Source organism: Eptatretus burgeri, chromosome 12 (assembly GCF_056783735.1).
Source record: "Eptatretus burgeri isolate ZD-2024b chromosome 12, Ebu_testis_v1, whole genome shotgun sequence".
Classification (NCBI taxonomy): Eukaryota; Metazoa; Chordata; class Myxini; order Myxiniformes; family Myxinidae; genus Eptatretus; species Eptatretus burgeri.
In genome coordinates, this window is record NC_140972.1 from 40,709,632 (window position 1) to 40,729,631 (window position 20,000).

Sequence of the window (20,000 nt, forward strand, 5' to 3'; positions counted from 1 at the left end):
CGTCGCCAAAAGACGGACCAGGGCAGCCAGACGCAGACCAGCGCCAGCGCCGAGATGGGGCCAGACCAGCGTCGAGCAGACCAGACCTGGGTCGAGAGATGCGATCCGAGAACCAGACCAGCGTCGAGATGCGATCAGAGAACCAGACCACGCGCTCAAGCTGATTGGGCGCAATTATTTGTTCTCCTTTCTTCCGCCGTCCTTCTCGGGCGCGGTCCGCTCATGCAAGGCCTGCTCTCATTGAGCGGACCGCGTGTCGCGGCTCCGCCTTTTTGCAAAGGACCACCCCGGCTCTGATCCATTCGTCGCCCATTGGCCACAAAATGACATTCTCTCATTTGGCGCCAGGCCATAACGAAACGCTTCGTGCGCGAACAATTCCTCGAGCAGTGTTGTTGTTGGCGTTGTCATAAGTGTAACAATCCTATCTATAAAATAACTTCGCAGCGCATGGACACGTAATTCCCATTAGACATAGGAGATGGATTCTAACTAGAAACACATACTTCTCAAAATAACTAAGCTACGGGGACGGTGGTCTGTCTGTGTGCACAAGGCTTCCAAGATCGTAACAATATATAGTGTCTCAGTCACATAAATCTCACGAGATGACGAAGTACGTCGTTTCATCGTTATTCAATTTTAATGTTGAATATTTAAGCATCACAAAGAAAGCAATTAATTTTGGATCGTTTATTAATACAATTAGGCTACTCACAATCACTTGAGAGGAGCAATTCCACAAAATTTCCATGGGACATATCTCGCAAGATTGTGAATTTATGCATCTTGGAAGTAGTTTGGATAATTGTTTTCACGAGACATATCTTACTGCAACTGGGATGATGAACAGGATGAAAAGAGAAGTTGGGAATGTGGGAAAGCAAGTTATGAAGAGAGGAATAGGTGAAGTTCAAAAATAGCATAATAACCATCCAATCTAGTCTTCAGTTATCGTACCCATCCTCCTGCTCTGGGTACTCTGAATCCTGTGGTGAGGCAGTTGCTTTAAAACAACTTGCATTCTCCTGGAAGGCAAATCCAACCGAAGGCATCCTCAGGTCATTCCACAAAGCCCGCAACAAGTGTGTGTCTCGTCTTAGGGAAGCCAGAAAGCAACATCTGTCCAATCTCAAGAATGGGCTTCCAAACTCATCTCCCTCCTCTAAAACCTGGTGGCACATTATCAAGTCTATTTCTGGTGTATACTTCCCTTCCCTCTTCAAATGGCACTACAGCAGACTCTGCTTGTGAGAAGGCCGAATGCCTCAATTTTATGTTTGCTTCAATATCTTGTGTCCCTAACCATCTCCCTCTGTATCCACCCTTACCAATTGTGACAAACCGCTCCTAGATTCTGTCTTTTGCACGTGAGAAGGTGGAAAATGTTTCTGGCAATCCTTGACTCTGACTTTGCAAATGGACCAGACAGCATCAGCTCAGCGTCCAAAAAACCTGCTCTGCTGCTCTTGCACTTCCTCTCTATCATTTGCTCTCGACAGTCTACAATCTTCTAGGAAATCCGCCAACATCAGAGCATTACATAAAACAAGGACAAATGTGTCCAAGAGCTGCGTCATAAACGTTTTGTCTTCACCAGAAGAAGAAGAACAACAACAACAACAACAACAACAACAACAACGCGGAGCTCTCTTCGAGCCAGCGTTCGCAACGCGACGCGGCTAAAAATGTAACAAGAAATATTGTATATAAAGAAATTCGATATATCACATTGTGAACACTGGATATATTGACGTCCGAACGAACCCTCACTTTTGAAACCGTGCAAAACGCGGGTTTGGCTAATTATTATTAATAATTCAATAATAAGTTGTCCGAAAGACTATTTTGAAGGATCTTGTTTTGGATGAAAGATTAATTCCCGAAAGTCGAAACATCCGCATTTTTATCACAACAACAATAACAACTTCCGATATTTCGTCACGTGCCTTGATGGAGCCAATAGCGAGAGCCGTCATGGAGGCTCCTCGTTCATGATGAGAAAATAGTGTATTTACGAAATTACAACACATTAAATGGAATAATCTTTAAATAGTAACGTGAACTTTTCGAAACTTTAAAGCAAATGTCAGAATATATTGAAAAGTTCATGATAGATGCTCTCAAAAGGAACCCTCAATGCGAGGATGTGTCCAGGTGTTTAGTATTTAAGGAAATCCAGAATATATATATATATATATATATATATATATATATATATATATATATATATATACATATATATATACATATATATATACATATATACCTATATACATATATACCTATATACATATATACCTATATACATATATTCCTATATACATATATACATATATATCTTTATACATATATATATATACATATATATATATATATATATATATATATATATACATATATATATATATATATATACATATATATATATATATATATATATATATATATATACATATATATATACATACATATATATATACATACATATATATATACATACATATATATATACATACATACATATATATATACATATATATATATATACATATATATATATATATATACAGTCAAAGCTCGTTACTATGCCACCTCGCTTCTATGCCACTCTCGCTATTATACCACTTTTGCTCGGTCCCGACAAAATTCAATACAAAATAAATTTACTATGCCACCCCCTACTCTCGCTACCATGCCACTACTGTGTGACTGTTAAAAGGCACGAGTCGTGAAAAAGTCTGTATTGCGCAGTGCTCGATTATCACACTCACGTCCAAAGGCGAAGCGGCGAACTACAGTCCAGCTGCGCACAACGTAACTCAATACGTACGCGCATAGTCAGACTGTCAAAACACGCGATTCTTCTCCCGATGTCAGCCACAACAAGCCAATCACAACACGCACAACGAGACACAAAAAGCGCGAGCACACACACAGACACGCAGATACATGTACAACAGTAACATCATTTTTTTTCAAATTCAGCCCATAATGTCAGCTCAAACGCAAGCGAACCGACTTTACGCTGAAGGAGAAGGAGATCATCGATGCTGCGAAGAAGGAGCCGAATCAGTCCAAGTTGGCCAGGGAGATTAGCAAGAAATGGGGCGTCGAAGTTAAGAGAACCACCGTGAAGGGCATTCTCAGCAAGAAGGATGCAATCGAGGCTGCAATCAAAGCTGGATTTCCATCGAGCACATGAAGTTGACGCAGGCTCACGACCCGAAGCTTGATGAGGGAGTGCTCATGTGGCTGAAGCAATCAAGAGGACAGAATGTGCCTGTCAGCGGCGATCTGATCAAGGAGAAGGCGATGAAACTGGCCGAGCTGATGCACATCCCAGACTTCATGGCGAGTGACGGTTGGTTGGGCAATTTCAAGAAGCGCCACGGCATCACGTTCAAGACAGTGCAGGGCGAAGCTGGAGCGGTGGATTCGCAATCCCTTCTTGAGTGGCAACAACAGGTTCTCCGGCCCTTACTCGGGCAGTTCTCCGCAGACGACTCTTCTGGCAGCTGCTTCCGAACAAGACCATGGCTTTCAGGGGAGAGCGGTATACTGGAGGAAAAAAAAAGCAAGCAAAGGATCACTCTTCTGGTTGGGGCAAACATGAGCGGCAGCGAGAAGTTCCCTCTTCTGGTGATTGGCAATTCCAAGAAACCCCGTGCCTTCAAGAACAAAGAGATCCCGGTCAAGTACAAGGCGAACTCGAAGGCGTGGATGACGGCGGAGCTTTTCGAGGAGATGTTGCGTGCGTGGGACGGACGACTCAGCCAGCAGGGACGCAGAGTGCTGGTCTGTCTCGATAACTTCTCTAGCCACCCTCCCGAGCTCGAGCTGAACAACATCCAACTGGTCTTCTTCCCACCCAACACGACAGCCAATTCGCAACCAATGGGTCAGGGAATCATAGAGAACCTCAAGCGCCACGACAAGAAGCTCCTGCTATGCCGCCGGCTTGAGGCCATAGATGAGGGAAAGGAGTTCAAGTTCACGTTGCTCGACGCTCTACACGTCGCCCGGCGTGCTTGGGAGCAGGTCGGCAAGTCGACGATCAGGAACTGTTTCGCGAAGGCCAAGTTCATCGAAGAGGAGATCCAAACTGAGCCACAGGATGCGGAGCTGCCCGACATCTGGGAAGCTCTGCCTGCCGAGGAAAAGATGCACGAGAACGAGGAGATCGAGCTGTCTGACTTTCTCGAAGCCGACGAGCGCCTCGCGACTGGCGGGTATTTCACGCTGGAGGAGATTGCGGAGGAGATTCTGTGCAGTGAGGAGCCGGAGGAAAGCGAAGATGACGAGGTAACTGTCGAGGAGGAAATCGTTCCGTTCGAGGAAGCCCAGCGCGCTTGTAGCACCGTCCGGAAGTTCATGCAGCAGAGAAGCGGGAAGCCCGGTGTGATGCAAGCGTGCGATCGGCTAGACAACGCAGATGCACGAGATCCGCCGAAAGAAGATGCGCCAGCCGACGATTCTTGAAAGCTTTGTGTGTCGTGAATTTCTCGCCATGCCATATGTTAGTGTGTGAACTCTGTTAGTGTGTGTATGTTCTCCGTTCGCTTAGCTTATACAACAGTCGTGCCTTTTACTTGCTGGAATAAATTTTGTCGAAAGATTAACTACAGATGGGTAACTTGAGAAAATAAGGCCGTTTTTACAAAATCTCGCTACTATGCCACTTTTGCTCGGTCCCGACGGGTGGCATAGTAACGAGCTTTGACTGTATATATATATATATATATATATATATATATATATATATATATATATATATATATATATATATATAACAAGAGCCACGTCCTGAAGGTTTTGGAAGAAGAAGAAGAAGAAGAAGAAGAAGAAGAAGAAGAAGAGGAAGCGCTCTCTTAGAGCCAGCGTTCGCAACGTGATGCGGCTAAAAAGGTGCAAAATGGATCCCCTTAACTACAGACAAAGTAGCTTATTACAGCATGGCGACATCGCGCTGTTATATAATTGGCTATTCTGTCACGTCTGTTGTCACACTTATGGGTGTGTACGTCCCTTTGATCTGAGGGCTATAAATAGAAATTTGTCCAACGTCACAACTCTTCCCATCATGCATGCTAATTTACCGTGTCTACATTTAAATTTTATAACTGCAAAATTGTTTCATCATTCTTAACCTTTTACTGCCCCCAGCCGCGCGATATCGAAGTATTCGCTTCTTGTTTCTCATAATCAGCAAGGTCATGAAATCCATCATTACAGTCGACATAAAAACATTCCTTTTCTCCAACAGCCTCATCTCAGATCATCAATTTGAATTCAGACCTGGCATCCTGCCCTGCTCTTCAAACTGTCTGCCAATGGAATCCAAGGCCAACTCCACTCTTGGATTATTAACCTCTTCCCTTGTCCTAGTCAAGGTGTGGCTCTCAACGAGGACGATATGGACTCACACCAGGACACTGGGACGACATGCGTGGCTCCAACAATAGTGATCACATTTCACTTTACGTGGAATTTACACGGCTACCTGGTAGGACAGAACTATTATGCTGCAAAGACAGACTCAACATGACGACACAACTTAGAGGTGAGAAAAACTACTCTGTCAATCCTGCGAACCATGTTGAAGCAGCAATCTAAATGAATATTTGGTAAATTAGTATTCAGATCAGAAATTCACAAACCACTAAAATCAAGTGTTTCCACAGTCCAGCCCTACGCCCCCCCCCACCTCCTCGACCCCAACAAAAATCATAATGGTATTATAACAAGAATTGACACGGTAACTGTCGGTACCTTAACGGTGCCATCAGAAGAAGCAGTGATTATGTGGTGTCCATCTTGAGTGAACACAGATTCATTCACAAATGATGTGTGACCCCTGAACTCTTTCAGAGTTTTTCCAGACTTCAAGCCATGCACTCTAAGAAAAGAAAGACGCATTGCCAATATGCACGGCGTTTGTCAATGGGAAATCAAACAGGTGTAATTATATCCACACGAAATACAGTATCAAGTACCGCATCAACACCTTTAAATAAAAAGGACAAACTGCAAATCAAATTTACAAAGGGAACTTGGGAGAGGAATGGGGAAGGGGGGGGGAGGCAATAACTACGAGTCAGGTGGGGGGGGGGGGACGTGCAAGGTTACAGCTATGTATAATTTGTTTCCGATATGCATTGCATTCCGGCCCTCCCGGCCTCCAGATGGACACCACTCACATATATTTCAAGGTTGCAAGCTAAAATGGTGGACTATAGAGTGGGTTTTGGCAGTTTGTAAAGAAATAAAAACTTTATCCAAGTTATTTTGTGTATTTTCAGGAAGGGAAGGGGGTAGGGGGGAAGCGGGAGGAGAAGGGGAAAGCTTCAGTGTGGATGGGGCATTTAAAAAAGGGACAGTGAGTATTCCAAGGAGGGGCAGAGTGGAGTGCTCCTCTAGATAATTCTCGCTAGGTGTTTGAGGACTTACCGGATGACCTGGTCAAAGGACGCACTGAGGATTTGGCTGCTATCCTTTGAGAAGCTTACACATGTCACACCTTTACTGTGTGCTCGCTCAAATCTTCGGAGGCATTGCCCACTCTGAATCTTCCAAACCTGAATGAATCAAAAAAAAATACCATGGATCTGCATATTTTTAATGTCTCATGGGAACAAAGTACCGCCAAGCACTCGTCATCACTTAACCAATAAGGCTAATACATAATGTAAAGTAATATGACATTACCTTTATTTTACCATCCTGGCTCCCAGACACTAACATTTCGCTGTCCCGACTGAAGGAGAGGCACAACACAGCATCATCCATCATCATGAAGTTATCCTGTGCCTGGTACTTCAAATCCTGCCCCAAAGAGAAGGATAAAAGTTTAACTGCAACTGCAACACAGCTGCAAAATTCCATATATTCATGTTTTCTTTGAAAAACATATCAAACCTATAAAATGCATTTGTTGGCAAAGAGGACTGCAGTCATCACAGACATAAAGTTCACATGTAAATCCTAATGTGTTAAATAAAATAGGCTGCTCGCAAGAAAGAAAAAAATAATAATTAAAAGGATGCAAAAATGTGAAACCAACAATGGAGCCTCCCACGTGTGTCAAATTTTATTTTAAAAGCGATGCTCACGAGCTTTTAGAAAAATGATTGGGAAAAGGGAGTCATTGAGCAAGAAAGTTAGATCAGAAAATGCCTCGCTGCCAAGTGAACCTGCTTTAGTATTGCCAAGACCACAGAAGACACACCTGAGATAAGGAAAAGTTGTAACTTTTTCTTATTTTTTCCACTTAGTACAAAATAGAATGGTTTACACTCAAAAGCAAAGGTCAACTTGTTGGTTTGATTTGCAATGCTTCCAAACCACCAACCTGAACCCTCAAAGCTCCCCCCTGCCCCCTCTCCTTGGTCCTTTCCACATTCCTGCAATCTACTAGCACCTCCTCCTCACCTGTACCCAACTGTGTGGACCTCAAACATTCGAGGCCTCTGCCCCAACCTGACATCTCTAAATCCAGGCCACTGCCAATAAACCAGATATCATCTCCAACAAAATCCTTCGTGTCTCCCTGGCTATGGTCTCCTCCAGCCTGCCCAACTTGGCGGTGGCGTTGCATTTTAAAACAAGAACTCCATTTCTGACTGTTCCGCGGACAACTATTACACCTCTCAATGGCTGTGATTTCACTTTAGCTCCCACCTCTTGTTTGCCTGCGTGTTGTAGATGGAGGAGTCGGTGTTTAGCGGACGGTACACTTCTCTCAGACAAAATGGACTAACTTTTAACCACTCATCCCAACTCTCTCTTCCTCACATGTGGAGATTTCAATTGTCATTATGCAACTTGGTTGGGTGTTGTACCTCTCTCACTAGCCATGACACTTCAGCAAAGGACTTCTGTGATTCCATGGAACTGACCCAATCTGTACTTCTCCCAATAAAAATCTTCCCTTCTGGACTTGGTGATGACCAACATTCCCACAAATATCTCCTGCTCCTCCTCTGCTCCAAGTACTTCATCTCAACACATGCTTGTTAAGATGAACATCTCTCAAGGCATTCTCAACAACCGAGTCTGGCAGTTCACTCAGGCAAACTGGCATTGACTACAAACAAGTGGCCATCCCATTCCAGAAATGGTCTCCCATAATCTACCACCCCTGATATTTACTCAATCTGGGAATTCTTCCACAGAAACCTGTTCTCCCTGATACACAGATTCATCCCATCAAATCTTCAGTTTTCATACCCAACCTCCTGCTCATGGTACAATGAATCCTGTGGTGAGGGAATTGCCTTGAAACAACTTTCCTTCTTTCCTGAAAAGCAAAACTGACTGAAGGCAACCTCAGATCATTCCAAAAAGATCACAAATGTGTGTCCACCCACATGACAGCCAGAAAACACCATCTCTCCAACCTCAAGACTGAACTTTCAAACTTTTCTTCCTCCTCTAAAATCTGGTGGCACTTTGTTAAGTACGTCTCTGGAGTATGCTCCCCTTCCATCCCTTCCCTCACTTCATACAAGCTCGCAAGAAGTCCAAGTGACTCATTTCCGTGTCTACTTCCAAATCATGTCACCAAACCCTCACTCTCTGTGCCCACCCTACCGAGTCGTACCCAACTGCTCCTGGACTCTGTCTTTTGCACCTGAGAACGTGAAGGAGCTCCTGGGAACCCTCGGCTCTGAATGTGCAAATGGACCAGATGTCATCAGCTAACGAGTCTGAGAAAACCTGCTCTATTGCGTTCTGTTGCTCTCCGTCTCTGTCTGCCCTTTGCACCACATAAATTGCCTGAGGTCATCTTCCATATGCTTGGGAATCTGCAAAAGTCACTGCATTACGTAAAAAGGTGCAAAAAAGTCGCTTTCACGACAGACTTATCAGATTACTTTCAATCATCAGCAAGGTTATGGAATCAATCATCACAGTTGATATGAAAGCTTTCCATTTTTCCAACAGCTTTATCTCAGATTATAAATTTGGATTTGACCAGTTCATTCTACCCTTTTTTTGTCTATCTTGTCAAGGCTCGCATGAGAGCCAACACACAACATAGTCGGGTCAATTTATGACAAACAACCACCAAACCCACAACAAAAGGTTTCTCAGTGGTTTTCATTCCGACTGGATATACTGATCAATAGAAAAAAGTCTACCAAAATCTGACATCCGGAAATGGGTTAAAACAGTCATTTTCAACATTGCTGCCACCGGGCTTTGAAATAACTAAAACAGCTATAACTTCTTCAATAATTGTGATAAAAACATAATTGTTGGTTCTGGTCCATGGTTTTAATGGATCAGCAATCCACTGGTGTCAATAAAATTTAGATCTGATCAGTATTTAACCTGAAATCCAATATGGCGGCAAAAAATGAAGGGCGTAAAATCAATAAATTGTCTCTATATAATCAAACCTCTGTTAGGCAATCACCCAACATTTATCAAATTCTAACAAAAGGGTTTTCAGTCTTCTCTTACCAGTAATTATATGTGATGTATTACATGTCAGGTGAATGTCCCTGGCTCTGATTGAGTAGCCTATCCCTTTCTTCGAATGCTCTTTCCCTGAATGTTTTGTTTTCTGTGTTTCAGGTTTGAAGAATGAGTGCTCCTGAGATGCACGAAGATCGATGTTCAATTTGCAAGGAGAGGCTTGAGGATGGAAGTGACGTTGTGCAAATTCATCAGAAGGGCGCTGATGGCATCAATGCAGCCAGTGTTCAGAGAGGTGACGATGTTTATGTGGCGGCTGGATGCAAGGTACACACGGACTGTCGTAAACGGTATATAAATCAACATGACATCCTGAATCAAAAGAAGAAACAAGGACCATCCAAACCGTCCAGGAAGTGAAGTTCACGTGTGTTGACCGGGTCTTTCAACAGCAAATCTGACTGCTTGTTCTGTGGGACCACAGTGGACCTTGGAAGTTTTGACTACAGTCATGTCAAGACTGACGACTTTGCCAAAACCATTCTGGAGTGTTGTGAGAATCGGTCCGATGATTGGTCATTCACAGTGAGAGGGCGGATTGAGTACTATGGTAGAGATATTCATGCAGCTGACTGCATATATCATCATCAGTGCAGTGTCCATTTCTGCACTGGGATGTACCAGTGCACTTCTGGAGTGGACCAGATTCAACAAGTAGGAACTCTGGACGTCCGATAGATAGTGATCAAGAGCAGGCATTCTCCAGAATGTGTTCATATCTTGAGATGAATGATGAGGAACAGATGACTGCTTTGTACCTTCGTGGCAAAATGGAAGAGTTTCTTATGGATGAAAATTCTCTTCCATACACCAACTACTATCTGAAGAAGAAAATGAAGGAAAGATTTGGGGACTCCATTTATATTGCTGAAGGAGAGGGCGTAAACGACATAGTTGCATTCAGGGAGAAAACATCACATATACTCCGGTCATTCTGCAAAGAAGCACAGCGAGATGGAGATGAAGAGGTACAAAAGAAGGCCATAATTGAGACGGCAGCAAGGCTGATCGAGAGTGATATCAAGAACGGTGTACCATCTGTTACTGATCACTACCCCAAATCAGAAGAACTTGAACTTGACTCTGCACTGGCATTCCTTCCAGATACACTTCCAAATATGTTGAATAGTCTGTTCGTTGGAAAAAAACACGCAACGTAAAGTGGCTAGTATTGGACAAGCCATTGTACAAGAAGTGAGACTTCGGCTGTCATTGCACCACTCCAGATTGGTCTCGCTTTGCAGGTCCATCACATATATCGGTCAAAATTCCTTGCGGAAACCCTGTGTAATATGGGGTATGGCTCGTCATATGGTGAAGTACTGCGGTTTGAAAAGAATGCGGCAAGCTGTGTCACACCCGATTTGCTAATTTAAGAAACAGGCGGATTTGACCTATCAGTGTTGTTTGCCGGTGACAATGTAGATCACAACATAATCACCCTTGATGGCAAAGGTACCTTTCATGGAATGAGCATGATAGCTGCATTGACCCCTGGTATAAAATCAAGTCATCTTGTGACAAGGCAGAAAATTTCAGAATTGAACATTGTACAGATGTCAAAAATTGATATCAAAGAATATGGCTTTGCAACCAATGTTCTTCGCAACATCAAGTTCCGAGACCTCCCAGATCACCGAGTCTGTGACATGAGAGCTGAGATCTTCTGGGAGCTATCCTTCCATTTCAAGCAGACTGTACCAGGCTGGCAGGTGATGATGCACATCCTTCACCGAGGACAGACACATCCTGGCGCATCCTCCATTCTGTATTTGCCAATGATTGATATGTATCCAGGCGACAAGGCTTGCATTCTGTCCACTTTGAACTTCCTGTCCAACATGGCCATCAGACACCATGTCCCTCCTGTGATCACGTTTGATCAACCGCTGTACTGGAAAGCTGCCAAGATAATCAGTGCTGCACCAGAGAATAGCCATTTGAAGGGGATCGTGCTTAGGCTGGGTACATTTCACACGTTCATGAATCTGTTTGGAGCAATAGGCACGTTGATAGCGGGAACAGGACTCAAAAACATCCTGGAACTGGTGTACGGTGAAAATGCTGTTGTTCATATGATGTCTGGAAAATCTGTTCAGAGGGCATTCCGAGGCCATCTACTGGTGAGCAAGTGTCTACATCAAATTATTGTGGCATCTGTAGTGGAGGAAAATCCTGAGTTCATGCTCCAAGTAGAAGAGATTGAGAAAATGTATGCGTCCTTGCTAACGGGTGACATCTCTCTTGAAAGTCTTGAAGAATCAGCTGCAATTGTGAAGATCACTAATGAACTTGAAAAAAAGAAATCTGAACTTGCTGCACAATCCAAAACGAGTAAGCTGTGGCTGGGTTATCAGAAAATGCTCCATACTGCTCGGGCAATGATCAAGGCATCTCACACTGGGTCTTGGAAGGATCACTTGCAAGCTGTTGCTGATGCCTCGCCAATATTTGCAGCAGCTGGACACTACAACTACCAGAAGTCCGCTTATCTCTACGTACAAGAAATGAGTGAACTGGAGAGCAAACACCCAGATGTGTATAAGAAGTTTCAAAATGGCTTCCATGTGATCCGGCGAACAAACCAGTTTTGGGAAGGCCACAGCTGTGATCTAGTCATCGAACAAACACTCATGAGATCACTAAAGAGCACCGGTGGCTTGACTCATGGCAGTAAGATGACAGAGGAACACCGAGCATTGTGGACAATGTCAGCCCCCATAACATCTGAGGTCAACGTCACCATGCGGGACTTCAATGATCTCACATACGCAACAACACAAGCGAACAGCATAAAGAAGCAACTGGTGCCAGAATTGAAAGACATGCATTCGACCTCTCGAAGATGAGCACAAAGCTGAATGCATTTTCACCTTTCTCCTCTGATCCTACATTGAGAAATATCATAAATGGTATCGTGGCAAGCGAAGACATCAACGTGCATGAATATGAAGGTGTTGGGAACAAAATCATCGAGAGAATGATTGCACAACCTGTGTTTTCCTTCGCCATCAAGAGGACAGAGAAAGCAAAGACCCTGGGAAATTCTAATGCTCTCCAGGTTGCTCCTCACAGAACCATCGACTCCAGTGTGCTATTCCAGCGATTCCTGGTGGTATCCCAGATAGGTGATTTGTCACTTAAGGACGTGATGAGTTTTGAGCTCAGTCCATACCCTCCATCCCTCTTTGAGGACAACAAGATCTTGAGGAAGGCCGACAAACCTCAACTCGCTCAAGCTGTCAATGACCACTGTACCAAGGGACTGGCATGTGAAGGAGTACCTGACACCACACCTTCAGCACACCTTAAGACTGAAAGGTATGTTATTGATGGTGGATCCTTGCTGTACAAGCTCAAGTGGAAGAAGGGAGATACATATGGCAAAATAGCCAGAGCATATGCAGACTTCACAACAAAACACTATGGGACAGCAACTGTCGTCTTTGATGGCGATGGTGCAGGCCCTTCGATAAAGGATAACACTCAGCAGAGACGGGGACAAGCCAACAGCTATCCGACTGAACTTCACCGGAGAAACTGAATTTGACGGAAAGAGAGATGAATTCCTATCTGTCGGCAGTAACAAGCAACAGCTGATCACCTTAATAGGTGATCATCTGAAGAAAGTGGGCTGCACAGTTATTCAGGCAGAAGGGGACGCTGATGTGGGCATTGCCAAGACAGTCGTAAACAGCACAATTCTGAATTCCACCACACTAACCGGAGAGGACACAGATTTGTTGATGCTTTTGCTCCATTACTGTATACCAGATGGAAAACCACTATATTTCAGATCAGACAACCAGTCAAGAAGCAATCTGAAAGTATATGACATCAATCGGATGAAGCATCTTCTTGGGAATAAGTTGTGCACTCAACTATTATTCCTGCATGCCTTCACAGGATGTGATTCAACATCTCGTGTGTATGACATTGGGAAAAAAAAAATCAGTCTTTCAGAAGCTCGTGGAAGATGATCAAGGCCTCCAGTTGTGTGCAGATACATTCACTTGGAGAGGCGTCAGCCACGCTGAAATAAAGAAACTTGGCAGCCAAGTGATGGCCGTTATATTTGGTGGGGAGAGCACAAGTTCTCTGACAGCCATGCGCTACAAGATATTCACAAAGAAGGTCGCTGCTGCTAAGTCTTTCGTTACACCTGAACGTCTTCCCCCAACGGAATATGCCACCAAGTTTCATTGTCTCCGAGTGTACTACCAGGTCATGGTTTGGATGGGGATGGAGGGTGACCTCGATCCTCTGGACTGGGGCTGGGGACTTGAAGACAATCGATTTGTACCTATCATGACTGCCATGAATGCTGCACCAGACACTCTTCTGAAGATGATACAGTGCAACTGCACCACAGCTTGTGACACACAGCGTTGCAGCTGCAGAAAGAATGGGCTTCCGTGTACGTCTACATGTGGATCATGCCAAGTGACGTTTTGTGACAATCCACTAAGTCAAGCCTCTGAGGATCTAGAGACAGTGATGAGGACTGAAATTGTAACCTAAACTGCCATTATGTAATGTTCACAAATAAATGTTTCAGTGGCACCAGGTGTTCAGTGATTTTGGTTCAGATGGAAAATTTATTGATTTTTGCACTCTTGAATTTTGCCGCCATCTTGGATTTCATGTTAAATACCTATCAGATCTCAATTTTATTGACACCAGTGGATTGCTGATCCATTAAAACCATGGACCAGAACCAATAATTATGTTTTTATCACAATTATTGAAGAAGTTATCGCTATTTTAGTTATTTCAAAGCTCGGTGGCGGCCATCTTGAAAATGACTTTTAACCCATTTCCGGATGTCAGATTTTGGTCGACTTTTTTTTTCTGTTGATCAGTATATCCAGTAGGAATGTAAACCACTGAAAAACCTTCTGTTGCAACTTGTTGTGGATCAGATGGTATTTTGACCTGACTAACACACAGCAAGGGGGGCATGAGACAAGAGGGGAAGGACAAAACAGTGAGGAACAGAGACTTTAGGAGATCTGTGGAAGGGAGAGGGATGGGGTGGGGAACATGGGGTATACAAGATGGACACTACAGGGACTTTCAGGAAGGAATGCAGGGAATTTGAAGGAGGTGGGTTTGGGATGGATTAATGGGCGTAGAAAAGATTGAGGATTTGGATGGGGAACGATAAGAGATGGTGGTGAACAGCTGTTTTGAAGGACTGGAGGGAAGAATGGGATTGAACAGAGTGAGGGAGTTTATTCCAAAGGTGGGGAAAAAAAGAGGAATGAAAGAGTGAAGGTGAGCAGCGATTCGTGATTTTGGTAGTTTTTCCAGAAGGGGGTTGTTGGCGGACCTTGAGCACCCTGCGGAAATATGGTGGGGACAAATCGCAGAGAGAGCAGGGGGGAGGCTGGAGAAGAGATGGTAGAAGACAGAAAGACCACCGACCAGCCTGCGGTGAGAGAGTGAGAGGTCCAAAGATTCAGCCTCATCGCGGGAGATGCCAATGATCCAAAATGCCTTGGTTTCCACTGCGTGAAGCCGAGAAAGGTGAGAGGCAGGAGCACCAGCACAGAAGGTAGAGCAGTACTCCATCAGGTTGCGGACGAAAGCTTTGTATGTGGTCAGGAGCTCAGGTGGGCTGAGGAAGGACTTTCCACGACGGAGGATTCCCAGTCAGCGACTGGCTTTGGAAACCAGGTTGGAAATGTGACTTTCCCAGAAAAGACCATGGCAGATAGTGAGACCCAGAAGCTTGAAAGAAAGGACTTCTTCTAGAGGATTGTTGAGAAAGTTGGGGGGGTTCCAAATAGTCCTTTCAGAGAGACATAGTGAGAGTGTGAGATTTGCAGGATTGAAAGATACATTCCACGTGTTGGACCAGTTCGTGATTTTACCCAGATCTGCAGAGAGATAAGAAGCTGCTGCTTGCCGGTCTGAGGGATGACCAACGGTACGGCAGAGGGTGGAGTCATCACCAAAGAGATAAAGAGGATTTTCCAGGGAGTCGGAGAGATCATTGATGAAAACCATAAAAAGAACAGGGCCCAGAACGCTGCCTTGAGGAACTCCAGCATGGACAGGAAGAGGCGATGAAAGAACTCCATTTTGGGCCGCACGTTGGCTGCGACAGGAGAGGAAGTCAGCGAGCCATGAGTGGAGATGGCCTTGGATACCATAGGAAACCATCTTGGACATGCTGCTTGTGCTCTCTCAACAATGGATGGAGGTCCTCAATGTCAGACATGAGATCAGGGCCGTCTTTATGGACAGATATCAAGCTTTCGAAAAATCGTGGCATTCCGCCTTGTTCTCCAAACTCTCTGCCTATGGCATACAAAGCAAACCCCACAAGGGGGCTGACTGACTTCCTCCCCTGTCATAGCCAACGTGTCGCTCTCAATGGGATCCTCTTATCGACTCTCCTCTTCAAGGCTGGAGTGCCCCAAGGCAGTGTTCTGGGCCCAGTCTTAATCTTGATCTTCAATTATCTCTTTTGAAAAATCCTCTTTATTTCTTTGCTGAGGACTCCACCCTCTGACACAACATCTCTCACCCTTCAGACAGGATGGCTGCATCATCCTTAAGTCAGCACGTTTGCAGCCACTTCTCCATCTTCAGACCTTGAAGGGGAAAAAAAGAATAATAAAAATCACAAGCTTGGATTATGGCTTTAAATTCTGACTGACACACTCACACACAAACGACTTTCTGGCAAACCCTCCAATTAACTTTCTTAAGAATCCTCTTGGGGAAGTTCAGTCCTGGGTCTCACCATCAACCATGATCCTTCTTGGACAAACCACATTTCAAAGTTGGCCTCCAATGCCAATGTCTGACTGGGCATTCTCCATCATGAAGTCCTTTCTTGGTACACGTGAACACTTATCCACTGACAAGGCCTTCATCCGTAGCTTGATGGAGTAGTACTGCTCTCTCCTCTGGGCTGACTGCCTGCCTCAGACTTCGTTCAGCTTGACGCAGTGGAAACCAAGGCCTTCAAGATAATTGAAATATCCCGTGATGAAGCTGTCTATGGGCCTATCACTTCGCCATCACAGACAGGTCAGTGGGTCTCTCTTCTACTGCATCCTTTCTGGTCTTGCATCCCATGCCTTCTCTGTGCTTTGTCCCTCCCAGGTTTCTGCAGGACACAAAGAATCACTGCTCACCTCCACTCATTTGTTCCTCTTTTTCCCACCTGTGGAACCAACTTTCATCTTCCCATCAATCTCATTCTTCCCTCCAGGTCTTCATGACAGCTGTTCACAAACATCTCAGATCATCCTCAATCCAAAATCATGATCTTCTCCACCCCAGTTAAAAACCCAACCCCCAACCCCCTACTTTCCAAATTTTCCTTCATGAGAGTTTGCTTTCATTTACACATTGTCCACCCCCACATCCTCCCCGACACCCTCATCCCTCATTTTTGTCTCGGCCTTGCTGTTAGTGTCCCCCTTCTTTTTCTGATGTTCCTGATCCACGCTTTGTCCTAACTCAGCCATGAGCCTCGACTTTGCACATACAAAAATAAATAAATAAAAATACTTCAGTGAAGACAACTTGTAAACTCAACATAACTCTCTTTGATCAATACAGTACAGTACAGTACTATATTTAAATTGCCTTTTCCAGGCATTTTATTTCATAATAGGAAAATAGATGAGAAATTACATGACCGCACCCATCATTGACCAATATAAATTGCTAATACTGAAAATGAAAAAAACAAGCTACGTTTGTACCTGACCATTTTGACAAGTATTGACATTTCAGATTCACTTCCATTTGTCTACACATGCACTTATGGCATGCCTAATTTGCAAGAAATTCCATGGCGCAAATATTTTTGGAGACAAAATAAAAATGTACGCAACAACAAGCTGATACTCTCGGTCCCCCACCTTTTGGGTGGTATGAGGAATAGATCTGTGTCATATGAAAGCTATATATTGAACGGTTTTTGAAATATCACGTATACAAGCCAAGTTACTGAAAGAGCTGCCACAGCAACAGAATTCAGCCAATCACTGCCGTGATCTAATCAGGGTGTTATAATTTCATGAAGAATAGATATCTGAAATATGAAAGCTAAATGCTCAACAGTTTTTGAACTTTCACGTACACAAAAGTACAGTATATGACGGATGATTGGTTGGTCAGACGGAACTCATTTTAATGTCCCCCATCTCCTGGGCAAGAGAGAGCAATACTGTTATTTTTGTAAAATATGAAATCTTCAGATTGCCTTAATCGTCTACGATCAGCTCCTCTTCACTTAACACTAGCTTAGTCAACCCTTCAGAGTATTCCGTATTCAAGTGATATTTATTGTGCTATCAATCAGAGATCTTTGTCCAGCAAGTTTTCAAAAAAAAGTCATACCAAAATTTTTTTTTTTCTATAAAAACATAAAATTAATCCTCCATTGGAAAAATGACTTGAACAATGAATGACACAAATATACACTGAACTAATAAGTGCTCATTAAGGACACAGTCCCCAACCACATCTTAAAAATGGGCTGCATAGATTTTACATATAAATGCGATAAAAAACATCAATATGAAGGTGGTGGTGATAGTAAAGCTGTGTGTTGTTTATGGAAAACATAAATAAACACTTCCAAGCTGTGTGTTGGGATTGGACATGGTGAAGTATACAATAGGATTAAAAAAAAATTCCAGTAGAGGAGATGATAAAGTGTGGATAAATAAGCAATGGACCCGAAAGCAAATACAATCCAATACTATTCTCTCCCGTAAAATCTTTTTTTTAAATTGCCAACATGGCACTGAATGCAAAAAAACATTTGACATATCTCATACCCAGATATTATTGTATACATGTGGTGAGTATGAAAGAAATGTGTCCAGCCATTTTTGAGTACAGTGATGCTCTCACCTTTCTAATCTTGCCAGTGGTAAAGTTCCAAACCTCAATGAAGCCATCCACAGATCCAGTTACCAGGTATTGGCCATCTGGAGAAAACCTTGCACACTCTACATGCGACTTTTGTCCAAACTGAAACAAACCAATATCAAGAGATAAAAATGAGGATCAGGGTGCTGTTGGCATGTCAGCAGAGAAGAACAAACAAACAAAAAAAACCCGATACACACACACACGCACGCACGCACGCTCTGAAAAGAACTGTTGGGGGGGTCTTGTGTCATGATGCTGATGCTCCACAACAGATGAGGCCTGAAGTGGATGTGCTGGAAAATGCAAGGTTATATGGTGCGTATGAGATAGACGTGTGAGAAATCAGTTCTACTGGCTGGGTAAGAGCCTGTTCTGCCTGGCACTTTGGAGAGCCTCGTGCATCGCGCCTTTCACATCACCAGGGCGTGAGAAACTCCCGTGCTGCCTAACACGTTGAGAAGTGCCCCCCTTCACGCCATTGGTTTCCTGTCACGTGCACCCGTTCTGCTTGTTAAGTTTGACAAGCTCCCTGTTTTACTCGGTAGCATATGGAAGCACTCTGCTTGGCGCCTTGCAAACCGCTTAGTGCTTGTTTTGCTTCCTCGCGTTCCACTGAACAGCGCTCGGTCGTGCCTCTGTTGTTCGCTCTCAGATTGGAAACAAACTCCCTCAGGATCGGACTCGCTCCTCCATGGACGTGGATTGCTCCAGATATCTCTGGTGTGCAAACTTTCACAACCACTCTGTACCGAGTTTCTATTGTTGCCTGCCCCGTGTTGCCCATGCCAGCTGTGTTTAGCAAACAAACCGATTTGTGGAGGCATGCTGCAATCCAGTGGCCAGGATTAGTTACCGCGTTTCAGGAAGCGCTTCTGTTGATCTGATTCTGGAGTGGCAAAGAACCATGACCATTACAGTGCTGGAATGGGGATTATCTGACCAAAATACTAGTGAGGTTACATGATTTGATGATGTGTGTTTGAGAATAAAGCAGGAAAATGACAGTTCGGGTTCAGGTGTTGAAGAATAAAGGTTTTAGAATGGGCGTTTGATAATGGTGGTTCGTGTACTGGAGTCGGAAATAAAGGTTTGGAACTGAGGTTCGAATATGGAGATGGAAAATAAGGGTTTGGAAAGGAGGTTTGAAGGAAACAATTGGAAAAGTTCTACCTGTAATCGCAACGCATCTCCCTTTCCCCTGATAAGAGGATGGGTAACCCAACTAACAAGTAACAATCACTTTGGAAATATCTAAACTCCAGTGTTCTTTTGTGTTTTGAATATGTCTTACTGGGGTCTTTTCAAATTCGCAACAATATTTGTAAATATAAGTTGCCAGATAGTGTCTCAGCAGGGTAAAAGTTGTAACAACAGCACGTACAATGCTGAACGTCTTGACTGACTGGCCACAACTTTGAGGTTGTGGGTCCATTGATGTTGATTAATCTACTGATGTGGATCCACCGTTTGGAGAGGTTCTGGGCTGAAAGGATCATAACCTCGATGAAAATCGGTGCCGAGATGATGATCTGGGCAGTTAGAAATCAGTCAATTGCTTGTAAGTTAAGGTTTATAACTTTAAATAAAATAGCTTTTGCAAGTACTTACCA

At 43.9% G+C, this 20,000-nt stretch overlaps 1 protein-coding gene across 1 annotated transcript in view; it reads right to left on the reverse strand.

Moving 5' to 3' along the window:
- The window catches only part of SMU1 (SMU1 DNA replication regulator and spliceosomal factor), a 57,418-nt gene that overhangs the window by 21,661 nt on the left and 15,757 nt on the right, over nucleotides 1-20,000 (reverse strand). Inside the window, exons 6-9 of the mRNA XM_085850272.1 lie at nucleotides 18,370-18,489; nucleotides 6,709-6,825; nucleotides 6,451-6,578; nucleotides 5,773-5,899 (exon numbers count right to left, since the gene is read on the reverse strand). Coding sequence (XP_085706398.1) covers nucleotides 5,773-5,899; nucleotides 6,451-6,578; nucleotides 6,709-6,825; nucleotides 18,370-18,489 — 492 coding nt within the window. The remainder of the gene's footprint in view (nucleotides 1-5,772; nucleotides 5,900-6,450; nucleotides 6,579-6,708; nucleotides 6,826-18,369; nucleotides 18,490-20,000) is intronic.